We start from the raw sequence: 15,601 nt of genomic DNA on the forward strand, positions 1-15,601 counted from the left end.
CTCAGCTATAACTTCAGGTGGAAGAAGCAAGCAGTAAAACTTACATCACCTACATGGGGACAAGGGAAATAGAGGAAAAGCTGTGAGTCTTTGAGAGCCTAAAGCAAAAGGATGCCTAAAAGGGGCACAGTATGGAGAGGAGGACTAAAGGAATCTTCAGTCAATTCAAACTGTCAGGCTTACTACGTCACACAGGTAACTGTACAGCTCCTCAAGTTCTAGAGATCAAATAATATATTGCATTTTATAGACAAAAATTATATAATATTATCTCCAAAAACAGAGTCTTCCCATCTATGATCAGATGAGATGCCCTGAAACTCTGAAGACTTTGCGACATGATAAACATTTCAAAGGACAGGAGAGAGGCAACAGAGGTCACTTACTTTCCACACTTCCTGGAGAGAAAGAGACAGAGAACCAAAACTGAAATCATACAAATAAATGAGCATGCATGGAAAACTGAAGTACATGCACAGAAAGAATAACTTGATGCTGGCATCAGATTTCCCAGTACCCCCTTTTGAAGATCAGTGCTTTTTGAGCACTTGCTGAACACTGAGTCATCATGGCTGTCTTTGAAATAGCCTGAGAATGCCTAGTGAAAACCAGTGCTTCAGACAGAACAGAAAGTTTGGGAATACACAGCAAAACACTTGATGGTGATGTATTGCATCACTTACAGTCTCATAGCTCTGTGTTTAAACAAAGACTATATTGAATGTTTTGTTCAGAACGTAAGACCAACCTTCCAAGTTCACAGGTGCAGCACACACAAGGTGCTCAAAGCAAACAGCTCCCAAGATGGGCTTGGAAGTAGCTAGTGAAAGACTGCTGAGAATTTATGATTTGGAAAGCATGCTGCAGCAGATGAAGGTGTCTTAAGACACTTCTTCTAAAAGTGAAGAAAAAACTCTGAAAGCAATCCCAAAAGCATCCTTTAATACGAAAGTGAAAACATCTTTTGTTTTCAACATAACTAATATGATTTTACTTAGGAGAGGTTGTTTCCTATAACTGAGGATTCTCTGGTCAGGACAATAAAATTACAAGCACTACAGTGTTGTAGTTAGCCTGCTCCTCAGATTTTTTTAAAAATCTAATTCAGTCTGTATGGGAGTGCTGTTCATATTATAGGTAAAAAGTTGCCAAGACACCCATCAAATCCCCTTTTCAGTTAGTGGAGTTGACCTTGCACATAAGCACAGTCATCTTGGCATCCATTCAGAAAACCTCCAGCCTAGGATTTTTCTACTCTTTAGGGAAAGTCACAAAGCAATACATTATCAGCTGTGTTTATTTTTTATTTCCCCACCTCCAACCCAGAGGAAGGTGACTTTAAGGGATTTAAGCAAGATTCTTGTTGAACCCAATATGGATACAGTTTCTTTTTGTGGAACTAATTACCTAAATTTTAGAAACTTTTTTTTTTTAAAGGGCTGATTTCAATTTCTGTACAAATTCCTGAGCCTTGCACGCTGGGATGTGGGTAGTTACTAAGCATTAAAATACTGCAGAAAATTGGCTTACGTTTGACTGTCACACTGAGAAGATAGCTGGTGTTCGTCAGTTATAACCAACTTCGTAGAGCTTTTTCTCTGATGTGCAAAAAGCTGTTTTCATAGTGGCCAACAACTCTCTTGTTTCAAGTTGTCTTTTGTAAGGCCAGAATGATTAAAAGTTACAAACGTACACCTGATATCACTGTTACCTTGTGACCTAATGACAAGTACTTCAACTCAGGATTCATCAAGAATTCATCAGCAGCTCAGGCATACTGCTTACCTGCTACACTGCGTCACATGATTAAGTAATTTCCTTCTACTTTATCACATGTATTTACATGTATCCTTTAACCTCACCCTGTTTTGAGAGTCAGTCTAGAAAAGGTTAAACAGAAAAACTTTTGTTTGAAAGAAGCATGTCCCCATTGAAAGGTTAAGATTTCAATTGGATTTTAAGTACAAAGCCCAGGATTTATACCCGTTTCACAACACACGTTATGCCAGATTAATTACTTTAAGTTTGTGATAGAACTGGAAGTGTACTAAGCATCAGAGCTATTTCAGGTGATGAATTTATTCTCAAGTTGCACGGAACACTCTGAAGTGCTTCCAGTACAAAAGGATAAAAATCATACTCTACCAGCACCATAGGACAAAGTGGGAAATGTCTTCTAACATTTCTATTCTGGAAGTTGACATATCCTTATCTAAGGGATGGAAGGAAAAAGTTACCTAGTGCAACTGAAAATCTTTACACACAGCTACTCATTAGGACAAATGCTTGCAGAAAAGAGTTTGACTGAGCAAGTCAGAAAATTAATCCTCTGGAAAACAAATCCATTGGCACAACTTCACTGACAGTAACATCACGTTTAAGGAATCCCCATTCCTGTACACTACAGAGACTGCTGGACAACAAACAGTGCTCCAATTTCACTAGGCTATATATTCCAACGAATGCAAGATGCTAAGTGACTTAGGAATCAGTATCACATTTGTGCTTAAACTCAGTTTCTTTATCCAACTTTTTGCTTCACACTTCAGTAGTTAAGCAATTGCAGTCAGGAGGAAGAGACAGACAGGCATGTGCCAAAGATGATAACATGACAGCGACAGCAGTACTGAGCTAGGAAACCTAACGTGCATAAAAATTAGTTCCTTGCCTTTTCTTGTGACCTTATAACGATCACCATAATATGGGATTCTCCTAAGGCTTTTAATCCAATGCCTAAAGACAGACACACAGTGTATTTGTCCCTCAGACTGAAGGAAAACTTTGTGAGGGTGATACTATCTCCTTCAACCTTCAGGAGCCATACGAACTTAGATCAAGGTAAACTCTGTCTCCTTGTTTAGCAATTTCAAATCTGCTACTCTCCTGTAGTGGAGAAAAACCCTTGTTAATGTAAAATAGAAAGCTCAAACTTTCCAGGCAGGCATCATAGGCTGATACACTTTAACTGCTGTTTTATGTGCTTGATAATGGGACTAATCCTCTAAGCACAAACCAAAAATAGAGCATGGATAGAAATCATGGTCTTCTCTCTTCCCCAGCAGATAAGCTTACATTCGAATGTTGACGCCCAAAAGAAGTTCCTAAATAAAGAGGTCATATACACTATATCCTGTCTTAGGACAAACAGACAGGAACATTACCAGTTGCACAAAGATAAAAAAAACCCTTCCTATAAGGTTGTTTTTTTACAGTGTTCATCAAGTACTCATCAGGTCTTTCTATTAAAAAAAAAAAAAAGATCATTTTTAATTGTTTTATACAGTCATTCATTTAGTTTACATTTCCTTGAAAGTCTTCATATTATTTATGTTCGTACAATAATGTATATTATGCACGATACAAAATATTGCTATTATAGAGTAGTTGAAACAGCTGTTTTTCAAAAAAAAGCTGTATTTACAGGAATGAATACACCTTATTTTTGCTGGGCCTAAATACAAAAGACAGGTGATACAAATCTTTTGACTTTATAATGTAAAAATAAAATATCATATATATGAAAATATAATAATAAAAATTTTATGTATCTGTTGAGTGAAGCTACAAGGACTACATGCATTCTTTTGGCGTTCAGCAGCCTTCCATCCAAATTTCACTCCTTACAGCATCCTGTAAGAACCTCTGGGGATGCTCTGAGAGAGATGCAAGTCTTACATAACATTAACTGCACTACAAACACAAGAAATTCGGTTTCACTTGTAAAAAAGGAACAAAAATCTCAATATAGTATTTCACAAGAATTTACTCCATTCCAAGAGTTAACAGTCTGACATAACTATAAAGTGATGTATGTCATACATACCTGGCAGTTCCCTCACAAATAAAATAAGTCATCTTACAACCAATATTAAATTTATACTGATATAGCTCAGACCTAAATGTTAGCTACTATAAAAATATATTTTAAAGCAGAATAACCTTCCCTGAATTTTTATTGTTTACACACTGTTGGCCATGCTGCAGTCCATAGCAAAAGAATATTCTTTCTTTTAAATACAAAATAAAGTTTGTTCTTTCAACAAGAAGATACATACCTGTCGATAGAATTTCTCATACACGGGATTTGCACTTGATAGCTGTAAAAGAGAGAGAGAGATAAAATTGACCCTAAAGATCCATATTTCAACTCCCCTCTCCCTGAATAAATAAAGATATAAAACAATTCCTATTGGTCTTCAAAGAGTCAATAAGCATTTATATAATTATATAATTTATATAATATTTATTCTGTAAAATGATGAGGACTATGACAGCTCTTCATGCTGTAACTTTTAGAAGACTAACTTCTTGTTTTGAAGTCAGTCATACTAACCACTATCAGATTACTATCAGACAGGTCACCAGGTTAGGCAGTATTAAACAAGAATTCTTAAGCAAGATCATCTATAGGCAAAAGAAGAAACCTGAAACTATACGGGCTAGGAAGTGCTCTCTAATGAGTACAAAGCAATATAATTTTATTTTGTTATCCACTGCACCATTCTTTAGAATTTAGTGTCATATGCAACTAGTCTGTAAAATTTTCAGGTATCCAAATTAACTCCTGGATTCACAACTATATCCACAGCAACGGAACCAAATTAAGAGAGAGAGTAATATTTTAACTTAGATTTTTGTAACCGGAATCCTTGCCAGAGATAAATTCTATCTTAATTCCACTGCCATCTACCAGACATTCAGTGCTCACCTAAACTTAGGTGGACAAGGATAAAACAGCTTCTTTGGAAAAGGCCCTTTCTTTATGAATTTATTTTTAAACCATTCTTAGAAACTCTAAAAAAGCCCAAGGCCTGAAACCATGCAAAACCTACAAATACCCTTGCCCTAGAGATTCCCAAGAAATGTATTGTTCGGGTTACCTCTCTTCCCCAATGTAAAAACAGGCACAAAATCAGATACTATCTTAATGAAGTACGTGTTGCCTAAACCAAAGATTGTGTGCATGACTGGGTGCATTTACGCAGAGGATAACCCTAGAATTATCGCAATGTGTTGCCCTCGCAAACCCAGCTGGAACAACTGAGCATAATACAAGTTAATTACACAATATGTACTAAAAAAAACCCAAACCACCTAAGTTTGAATATCATCCAAAAATAGAATTCTCCCCCTTAAGAGGAATATAATCTTAAACCACAGGATTTACAGACCTTTGTGCAAACTGAATCCAAAAAGGTAGCTTTGGCTTTAAAATTTAGAAGTTTGCATCAAAATATGGACACCAACAGGATTCCAGATGCTGTCAATCATATAGTTGTAGAAAACACTTTACTACAGCACATATAAATGGTGACAGCTTAAATAAAACCACATATATTTTCCTATAGCAATAGCTAATACAGTTGCTCTTTTGGCTAAGCACTGAGATGTTCACAGGTGCCGATTATCAAAGAATATTAAGAGGGGAAGTTTGGTAGAAATCAGGGGTTTAGTGTGATCCTGTTCAACTACAGAATGTGTGCAGTATCACCAGAACATCCTGAAAGATAAATTATAGATAACAGCTAGAAATAACAGGAGAACTTTCTTTCAGACCTTGACATCTGCTCATTCAGCAAGTACATTGCCCCAGAGACACTCAGTTTCTTCTAAGTGTCTGATTCTCTAGGATTTGGTTTTTTTGGGGGGTGGGGGTGAGTGGTGAGGTTTTGAACGTTTGTTGGGAGGTGTGTTAGAAGTACCTCTCACATAGCCAGACATTAAAAATTACATATTCTGGGAAACCATCATTTGTATTCACCCCAATTCCTCAATTTATATAGCTTAACCTTGCTCTGACTTTGCTCTGGTACCCAAAGACTTTTATTTTTTCAGCCATCAACTAAACAGGCATTTACACATCCCTTAAAATAGCCTGATGAAATATATACTAGTTTTGCCAGACTTCTGACTACCATAACACCAATATAACAAACAACACTTTCAACCGCTTTCCAGCATGCTCCAAAGCATACTGTACTTTCTTAACTAAACCTCAAATGCTGTACTTACCAATTCAGCTACACTTTGAATAGCAATCTAGAGGGCTAGTTCTCCTAAACATTCAAGTATTTTACTCACTAAGTATTACTTTGTTATAATGTAAAAGAAGAGGCACAGAATCAAATTAAAGCTATGAGCAGAAAACTAGAACAGAGTTGGCCAGTGCATACGCTAGAAGTATCAATTCTCATGCATCATCCCTCTTGCCCAATATCACCCTTTGTTCAGCCAAGTGTTTCATTATTACAGCCAAACCAATCATTGTCACTCCTGGACAGGAAACATCGTGTTGAAGTCCTGCAATGAAAACACTAAGTGCAAAACAATCTTTTCATTCAGTACTTAGAGTACGAGCCAGTAATTCTTATTTATTTCATTAGTGTTTCCAATACTCATTTTAACATCAGTATCACTCCAGTAACTGGAATTTCCTGTGACGCCAAATAGAATAGTAGTAGTAAAAACGTTTCCCAGGCTATTTTACTAGTAACAGACTTGGTTTTCCTTCAAAGTGTACCCCACAATAAAACAACAGATACAAACATAGTCTAGGATATGCTTCTGAGATAAGCACTTTCAAAGTGCTGGTGTAGAATTTACCTGGCAAAATTCTTTTTATGGGATTTGTAACAACCAATTGCAGAGAGTAAATTCACCTTGTTTTCAATGCAAAAAGGAGGGAGGGAGAAAAGGTCAGATTCCACAGCGTACAAAAATAGAAATACATTATTATGACTCCCTTTAAAAGTTTATCACTTCTAAGAGTAACATCTGTTCTAGTAATTACCACCTTTGTTACAAACCTATGAACTTTAGAATACTAACCTAGGCAATAAAAAACACCTTCAGGTGTTTTTTTCATGTTCTGCCTTTTTCATGTTCTGTTGTCAATCAAGCCTTTATATCCCCATGTTTTCATCCCTCTAGCACACTGGCATTTAGGTGTAGTAAGATACTACTACCAGTCTGTCCACCCCATCCATCCACAACCTTCCTTTGCACAAAAGGGTTTAAAAACAAACCAAAAAAAGCTGTCCATTGAGAAAAAAAAAAAAACAACTTTCCCCTTCAACCCAAATGAGAGAGAAGGGGAGAAACAAGCTATTCCATCTCGATTAAAATCCAAAATATTGCATTCTATCATGATGCAGGATTCGTTTTAAGAGTTTCCAGGCCAAACGACACAATCTGGTCATAAATGTTCTTCACGTACTCAGCCAGCCAAAAAGCAGGTAAGTTTAAGGCAAGCTGGTTTTCTTACAATGCCCTTTCCAAAAATAATCAACTTGTCTCTTTTTCCCCTATTGCTTTACTGTCTTATCTGAAGTGTTTCGTGGTAAAAGCTTTCTACCACTTTCCATTATATAACCGAGCACATCTCCTACAGCAATAACAAAAGTAAAGATGAGAAAATATTTACTATAAATTTATATACAAATATTACCACGTACTTCAAAATTCAGCACTTTCAATCCCATTAAACAGCTGAAGCATGTACAAAAACTCTGCCATCATGTCTGTCACGGCATAATTCAGAATGGTTTGACTTCATTTTCAAATCACTACAGGAAACCTCCACCATCTTCTAATCAGTACTGAACAAAGCCTGTATAACATGAAAGAGTAGCTCCACTGCCTTTTTAGATGCAGCTACTCTCCAACATGGTTGATGCAATATCAATCAAAAAAAATTAAGTTCTATCTGCCTTAGGAACAGTCACCCTCCTCTATACTTAAGTTTAAACACACACACATGCATACTCAGATTTCCTCATCTTTCATGGAGGACAGAAAGAGGAACAACAGATCTCTCACTCCAGTAAAAAGAACAAACTAAGATTTTATTTTATCATTTTGTTTATTTGTTAAAAAAAAAAAAAAAAAAGAAAAGAAAAAAATCCAAAGTTTGCCAGAGACCTCAAAAGCTTTGGCTCTACATTATATGTAACATATATATTACTATAAGAGTGCCATTCATACTGCAAGTATTTACATCCTACATATTCCAGTAACAAGACGTTAATCCTGGCAATGCCTGCGTTAGACTGGTATCTGTCTAGTTTAGCCTCAGTTGTAATATTCAATGCTTCCCTTCAACAACAAAGCACAGTGTTCTGGACTTCGTGACAAAATACTGAAGTTTAAACTTCAAGCATACTTGGTGTAATAAATTGCAGCTAATTAGGATACAAATTGGTATTACATGACTTCGTCTTGTTTACCAAAGCAGTTCATAACTACTTTAAGACAACTACCACATTTTTCACAAGAAGGATTTCAAGCCATCAGGCAGACAAACACGAAAAGTTATCTTCCTATTCTCCCTGAATATTTCTTTACAGTCCTTCCCCAAACTGTGAGCTTCCCCCTCAATCACACACAGGCAGCTTTTCAGAATAAACCACAAGTTCAATTTTCAAGAGCAACAAGAAGGTTTTGAATGTCCTTATCACACCAGCTTTCAACAAACATAACCTCCCCACTCTCAACATGCATTTTCTGCATCTTCAGTTTTCTGTTCTTGCTCCCTAAATGAAACAGGCCAGATAAGCAACTGTCCTCGGCAGGTCAAAAATACAAGTCCTCATATTGGTTATAGCTTAATTTGGGTTTTCCAACAACAGACGACAATTTGTGAGATAGCAATGGTTCCTTCTCATTGATGTTGCTAGGTTGTTTCCAAACTAAAGGCAACCACAACAAAACATTCACTCAGTAGAAGTTTCCTTAGAAGTTCCATATTAAATTCACAGTTATGCTCAGACCATAACACTTACTGAGCAAACGCAAGTGGCAACAAGATGTTGCAGAATGGGTTCAAAATGGGGAGATAAAAGAATCTTCAAATTATTAATAATTTGGGGGGAGTAAGGAGAGACAATCAGCTTCAATTTGCAACACTCTTTCAAGCATACTTGGTGTAATAAATTTCACTACAGCTACACAGTCCTGAAATATTTTTACTAATCAGCCAACAGAATACAATTAGCACCAAAAAGTTTCAAATTACTTAAACAGAGCTTCGACATTCAAATAAAGGATGTCTAGCCCTCTCAGACACTGCAGCTGCAAAGTCATCTGAAAATACCCTAGTCTCATTTGGAAATACCCAACCTCCTAGCCATGTTAAATCAGTCAAACCAAACACAGGAATGGGAAAAGAAAATTTGACACAATTGTGAGCTTGACTGCAGGTTAATATGCCTCTTATTATCTGCACGTGGTCTACAGCAAAAAGTAACGATCTGCGTACTTTTTATTGCTGGTGTTAGTAACTGATCTAACTGCAGCGGGTAACTGTACCCCCCCACCCCCTATACTGTCATTTTCACTTCCTCATGCTCATCTAAACAGATTTAGAACACTTAATTTGTTATGACTTTTCATAACCCTGGAATTCCAGAAGTTAGAACTTATATTGAAGAAATTATCTTTAGGCTTGCTTGACTTTCTAAGATGATTCTTATGCAATGCAAGAAGAAAAAACAAACAAACAACAAAAAAGAAATCCCCACACAAATGGTCAACAACAACAGAAATAGCTTCCTCAATTTAACCACTGATGTAAGCTGTAGTCACAATAGTTTTAAGGATACTGGTGATTTTTCTGCTTCTGTCAACATTATCGTGTTTTTATTTAGTTCCCCTTCCGTGGGACCAAAAAAGTAAATAAATTCTACAATGAAAGGATTACATTGCCTGTAAGCAATAATGTCTTGCTGTAGAACACACCAGAGCAGACACTCCTTCCCTCTCCCCAGATAAAGAGCCAGAAGAGCCCATGCCTTTAGACCAACAGAATGAAGGCTGCTGGTCTATGAAAACTCTTTTCCTCTTCAGTAAGGAGATGTTCTAAACTTTTTTCTTTTGCTTGAAGACTGTTGAAAAAGAGACACAGAAAAAGCTAACCTAACATTTTTTAATATCAAAGCTAGCTTTCACAGAAGGTACTATACTTTGTAACTATGTATCTTTAGACATGTTTATTTTCTCCACATATTTGAAGTTCATCTTTTCAGTGAACTATCCTCCTTTCTTTCCTTGAAATAGTTGATGATTTTCTCAAAAGTCAACTACATGAGTGAGTAACTGCAAATCGAGTAGGCTTTAAGTAAACTTAAAAAGGCCAACTTTTTAAGTTTACTTCTATGTGCTTAAGTGATTCACGCTTATTTACCAGCTTTACTTTCTGTAAATGTGACAATTAATTATCAGATTGAAACATCCCAAGCCAGGAGAACGTGCACCAATAGCCCTGCCTCAGGCTTATGTCAGGTAGGAATGCAAATTTCTCATGTCACTGCCAAATGAAACAAAAAAGTAACAAAAAGTGCAGTTTATTAGCTATGAAATCTCTGGGGAATAAATAAGACATAGCCCTAACAGTACAGAATTACTTGTATGAAGCAATTCTGCTACCATCAGGAAAAAAATGCAAGCAACAATTTAGGCAAAGTGAGATCACCTGAGCATGAAATGGTGCCACGATTCTCCACATTTTAAGACCCTCACCTGCAAAGCTCTTCACTATCAGGGACCTGTACAGGCAGTATACAAAAATGGTGTCCCCACACCATGGGGCCCACCAAAAACGTAAAATGACTTCCAAGCGATAACCTTCGGAGCTAAGTTTCAGTTAAACCAAGAAATTAAGCTCTCCCTTCCGAGCTAATCTTCTTGCACGCTGCCCGTTAACAGGCTGACGCTGGTGTACCGCCAGAGAATCCCTCGATCCCGTTCCTCCCCGTGCTGTCAGCCGCAGAGCTCCGGGAAGCGAGCGGGGAGGCAGGCAGGGCCGGCGGCTGCCCGCACCGGCACCGGGGCACGGTTACCTAGCCCAGGGCTATCGCGTTTCAAACCCTCTCCGAGGCTCCGAGTTCACCACCCGCCTTCCAAATCTACGGGGCGGGGTTTTGGGGGGTTTATTTTGCTGTTTAAACCAGGCGTCCTGTGTCTTTAGAGAAGACAAAAGACCAGCCGCGATTACGGCCGCCGCAGCCCAGACCTCTGCGGGCTGCCGGGCGCGACCGCGGCGCTGCCCGCCCGGAGGGGCCGCTTCCCGGCCGGGGGAACGACCGCGGCTCCGGCAGGCCGGCTCCCGGCCCCGGGCAGAGGCACCTGCGGCCGGGCGGGATCTCGTTTCACGCCCGCGGCGGCCCCGGGTCGCGGCTCGGGGCTCTCCCACAGACACACGCCGCCCCCGCCCCCCCTCAGCCGCCACCTGACAGCGCCGGCGGCCGTTAGCGCGGCCGTTAGCGCGGCGGGGCAGGGCTGAGGGGCGGCGGCGGCGGCGGGCACACAAAGCCGCGCCGCCACGGGGCCCTCCGGGGAGCGCCCAGCCGCTCCCCAGCGGCGTCGAGGCGGACCCGCCGCCCGCCTCAGCGCGGCGGGAGCGGCTCAGCCCCAGGCCCCGGCTCCTGTCCCCAACACCGCCCCCCGCCCGGGAGGCGCCAGGCCCCGGAGCCCGCCGGCAGAGGGAGGCGAGCGGGCGGGCAGGAGTGGGGAGCCCCCCTCCCCGCGCGGAGGCCGGCGGGAGGTACCTGTGTCAGGGAGAGGTGGGCGGCCATGCTGCTTCCATCATGCACCGGCCGGGCCGCAGGAAGGACGCGCCGCGGCCCCGGCACTCACGGCCCAACTTCGGCAACTTCCCCAGCCGGCCCCGGCCAAAACCCGGCACCGGATCCCCGCCCGCCCGACGGCCGGAGCCGGGGCCTCCTCCGCTAGCACACGGCAGCGGGCGCCGCAAGCAAAACCGGGCGCCGGAGCGCGCTCGCCGGAGCCGGAGCCGGAGCCGGAGCCCGAGCCCACTCGAGGCAGCTGCAACAAAAACCCGGAGCCGGAGTTCTTGGCCTGACACGGTGGCCCGACGTTCCCCGCCGCCGGTGCCTAGCCCGTCCCTTACCTTCTCCGTCGGCCCTGCTTCTGCGGGAGATGCTTCGAGCATTTTGAACGGGTACAGTCCCCCAGTTTAAGTCGTGACACAGGTGGGGGAAGTCCCAGAACGGGAGGTGCATCAGGTCTGGGCTCGGTTGCAACAGAATTGGGCACAGGGCCCAGGAGGAAGCAGCCCGTGAGCCCAGCAGGATGTGCTGACCCGACACATCCTCCCCCGGCTCGGCAGCGGCGAGGGGCAGCCCTGGGCTCGGCCTCTTGCCTCTCTGCCCCAGACCCCTCCGCTCACGGGGAGCGACACGTCTGCCCCGGCAGCTCTGGGTTGTATACGTCCATCTCCCAGTCAGACTGTTCGTGCTCGGCGGAACAGTACGGGGAACGGTGGGTCTTCTGCGAGGGGAAAAGCAGAAAAGGGACGAGCAGCCCTTACGACAGGAGAAACTGTGAGACGACGTAGGCAGCAAGAGAAAGAGGAGCGAGCTGGAGTGGGAAGCCACCTGCACCGCGTTCTCCTAACCCATGAGAAACGATTGTGTACAAACTGGCTGGAAGCGATACTCGTGTCACCGCTTTATTTTCCCGCTCTTTCTCCCGCTTGGGGCTCCGGCTTCACCCAGGCGAATTTCCCTCTGCCACAACGGAGCGAGGGAACAGGAGAGCACGAACGGACCCTTCTGTACCTGCTCACTCCCACACACTGGCTATTTCAACTACTGTTCCGAGCTCTCTGCGCTACCGCGTTGTGCATCGGTCACTGAGGGTGGAGGGAAAACATTCCTGTTTTTTTCCTTTAGACCAAGATGGATTAGGCACAAATTTAAACTTGAAATACACATTTGGACCAATAAGAGGAAACTACCTGGGGTCATACTTGATTATTGGAAAGGTTTCACAATGTGCTTTGTTTTCTTTCTCTGTTCTTAATTTTCTACCACTCTGCATTTTTTTGTACTCTTCAGCTCAGTTTCATGCTTGTGCTAACCCTCATGCCCCACCTCTGCATCCTGTCATTCCTCAGCTGGCAGTCATTCTGAGCTGCTGTTCCTCATCATCTGTCATGAAACATGTGGGATCCCTCCTTCCCACCTATTCTCTAATAAAGGTTTTATAGAAGCTCTGCTTTACCGACCTGTTCCTCAGTCATTGTTTCAGCAAGAAAAAGAAGATATGGAGGGGAAGAATACAAAAAGCAAACAGAACAGATATAAAAATATTCACACCATTCACATGCTCACTGTTAGACCTCTGCTCCAACCTCACACTCATTTCCTCCTAAGTAAAACTCCTAGAAAATAGCACAGGCTATTATATTTCTAGGTTGATTTTTTCTTCTTTGATTAAAATTGGAATACTACCCCACAATAATTAATACCTGGAAATTAAACCGGAAGATTGTAAAACTACAGCTGTGTCCCCTGGGGACGGCAGTATTTGAGCCCATTAATATTTGGGAGGGGGCCCCTCGGTAGAGATTTGGAGGGCCGGGGTTTCTGTTAGCTGCTATGATCTCGCATGGATGCCCTTTGCTCTGTCAATTGTTTTCTCCTTCTCTCAGTCTCCTCTCCCCCTGCGAGGAGAAGAGCTACAGCTTGGCAGCAGACTGGTGGCCTCTCAGGAGAGAGGTTACACCCAGGCTGATGTCTTCTCATTGCAAACAGAAGGAAAATACAAAACAGGGTAACGGGACCTGGCTCTGGAGTTAGAGGCTTGATGTTGAAAGCTGTCGTGAGCAGGATTTTGTGGGCAGGCTATCTGACTCGGCAGATGTGTTCTCGCGGCTGTTCCCTTTCTCTCTGCTGTGTATTGCATCAAGTGTTTCCCATCTGGTCCAGGAGTAGACCCACAGCTGCGGCGAGGCTACTGAAATAAGGCTGTTGAGTCAAGGAACACCAGGGATTTGTACGGGGTACTTGCCTCTCCCAGCGGAGCCCTTCGCGCAGGGCAGCCTCACCCAGAGCATGATTAAAGGTCCCATGTCCCCCTCTGAGCAGAATGTGCTGTCCAGGAGGTATGTCAGCTCTGGCCGAATGACTGCCTCTGAGGGCCTGACCTTCCTGAAGCCTCTGGGTCAGAAAATAAACAACAAAACCCACTGTTTTGCACCCCCAAACTGTGAAGCGCACAGCAGTTTGCTGATCCAGACAGCCTTTTCATGCTGCTGTTGAACTCTCTGAAGCAGCAGCAGATGACTACGAGTTGCACTTGCTGCTTAGGAACTAGCAGGCAGCGCCAGGTACGTGGTTACGTGCCTTCGTGCCCTGGCCACGCATATAGCACGCTTGGCTCCTCTGAGAGGTGGACGGACTTTAAAAACACGTGGTCATTCATGCATGACCACTCCACAGTCAGAGTGCAAGAATCGCTCAAGGTAACCACTGTGGCCTCTGCAAATTAAAATAATAATGAGTTCCATTCAATTAACGCTGGATTGGTGTGGTCACGTGGATCTTTTCTGTTGTGCTTTCTGTGCCTCCCACAGACAAACATTGTGCTGGATGCCTCCAACCACCTGAGTTAAAACAACTAGCTCACAGCCTCAGACATCTCTATAATAATTACAACAGCGCTTGACAGCCTGGTGACAATGAATCGTTGTACTGCAGCTTTGTATGACTCTAGAATGACAGCTCCCAGAAGGAAATATCTGCTTCTAAGGTGGAATTGAAATGTCATCTCCTGACATAGGGTCATAAAACTGGACTTCACATGTAATTTCTGTCAAGAGAAAAATTAGGGCTACTAAAATTTACCCGAAACCGTTGGCAGGTTTGCAAAACAATGCCCTCCAACTACTTTCTTGGCTTAGCCACAAGCAGCTCACTAGGGCTTGGCTAGGGTAGAAGACCTCTGGAAACCTGGAACTGGGGGACTTACCAAATGTACCTCTCCTCTTATTTGCTCCTCAGTGGAAAGTTTTTCTGTCTCTCCCTTTGCTGACCCCATGAATCTTGGCCTTTTGCAGTATCTCCTGCAGTGAGAATTGTGTAGATGTTGAAGGGGTGGTAGGATTGTGTGCTGGGTTTTTGGGAAGGCTTGTTAAGAACGTAAGAAAGTCAAAAGGTCAATGAACTAGGTAAAAACTTAACAGTTTCATTTTTTATCTTCTCACATTCAACATGAATTCCCCTGCAGGAAATGTGTTTATCTGTAATCTGCTCCATAACTGCTATATGTTGATCTATTTGTCACAAGATCCTCTAGTACAGGACACTTTTGGTAACAAAAAGACATGGAGAACAGTATTCGCATGCTATTACTTGTAAGTATAATAGGATTTTCTATGATTCCAAGTACTGACATTTTGGCAAATGGGTAGCAGACCTCAGTGTTCTTTATTGTTTGTTTAGAAGTACAATGCACAAGGTTCAGTCTACACTGGACAAACAAGTGACTACTAATAAATCAAAACCAGCCAAATGGCTTGTGAAGAGTGGGGCTTGCACCAGTGCAGCTACCATAACAACAGCATAACCATTTTGGTGCAAATCCCCATTGTAAGATACTGTGTAAGTATATAAAGTGACTTGTTTTAGTACTGTTGACTTGAATTTGAAACCTGTGCTGCAGCAAGACAGCGTAGAAAGGTCTTACACAAGTCAGAATCAGACACTCATGACCTCTGTGTTTTATAAATCTCTTATGAACACCAAATATCTTTGTTAGTAAAGCTAGTAACATTTCAATCATATCCACTGGTCTCCCTGGA

The 15,601-nt window shown here is 42.3% G+C and overlaps 1 protein-coding gene across 4 annotated transcripts in view; it reads right to left on the bottom strand.

Annotated features, from left to right (window-relative positions):
• Positions 1 to 11,726, bottom strand: part of EPS15 (epidermal growth factor receptor pathway substrate 15) — a 52,127-nt gene extending 40,401 nt beyond the window's left edge. For 3 of the 4 annotated variants that reach the window (XM_030032936.1, XM_030032934.1, XM_041127987.1), the window contains exons 1-2: positions 10,469 to 10,516; positions 4,056 to 4,097 (exon numbers count right to left, since the gene is read on the bottom strand). In XM_030032936.1, coding sequence (XP_029888796.1) covers positions 4,056 to 4,097; positions 10,469 to 10,501 — 75 coding nt within the window. In that variant the 5' untranslated portion in view covers positions 10,502 to 10,516. Of the gene's footprint in view, positions 1 to 4,055; positions 4,098 to 10,468; positions 10,517 to 11,543 lie in introns of those variants that run through there. The other variant, XM_030032935.2, reaches the window with a different exon arrangement.
• Positions 11,727 to 15,601: the final 3,875 nt, after the last annotated feature.

Source organism: Aquila chrysaetos, chromosome 12, assembly GCF_900496995.4.
Source record: "Aquila chrysaetos chrysaetos chromosome 12, bAquChr1.4, whole genome shotgun sequence".
NCBI lineage: Eukaryota > Metazoa > Chordata > Aves > Accipitriformes > Accipitridae > Aquila > Aquila chrysaetos.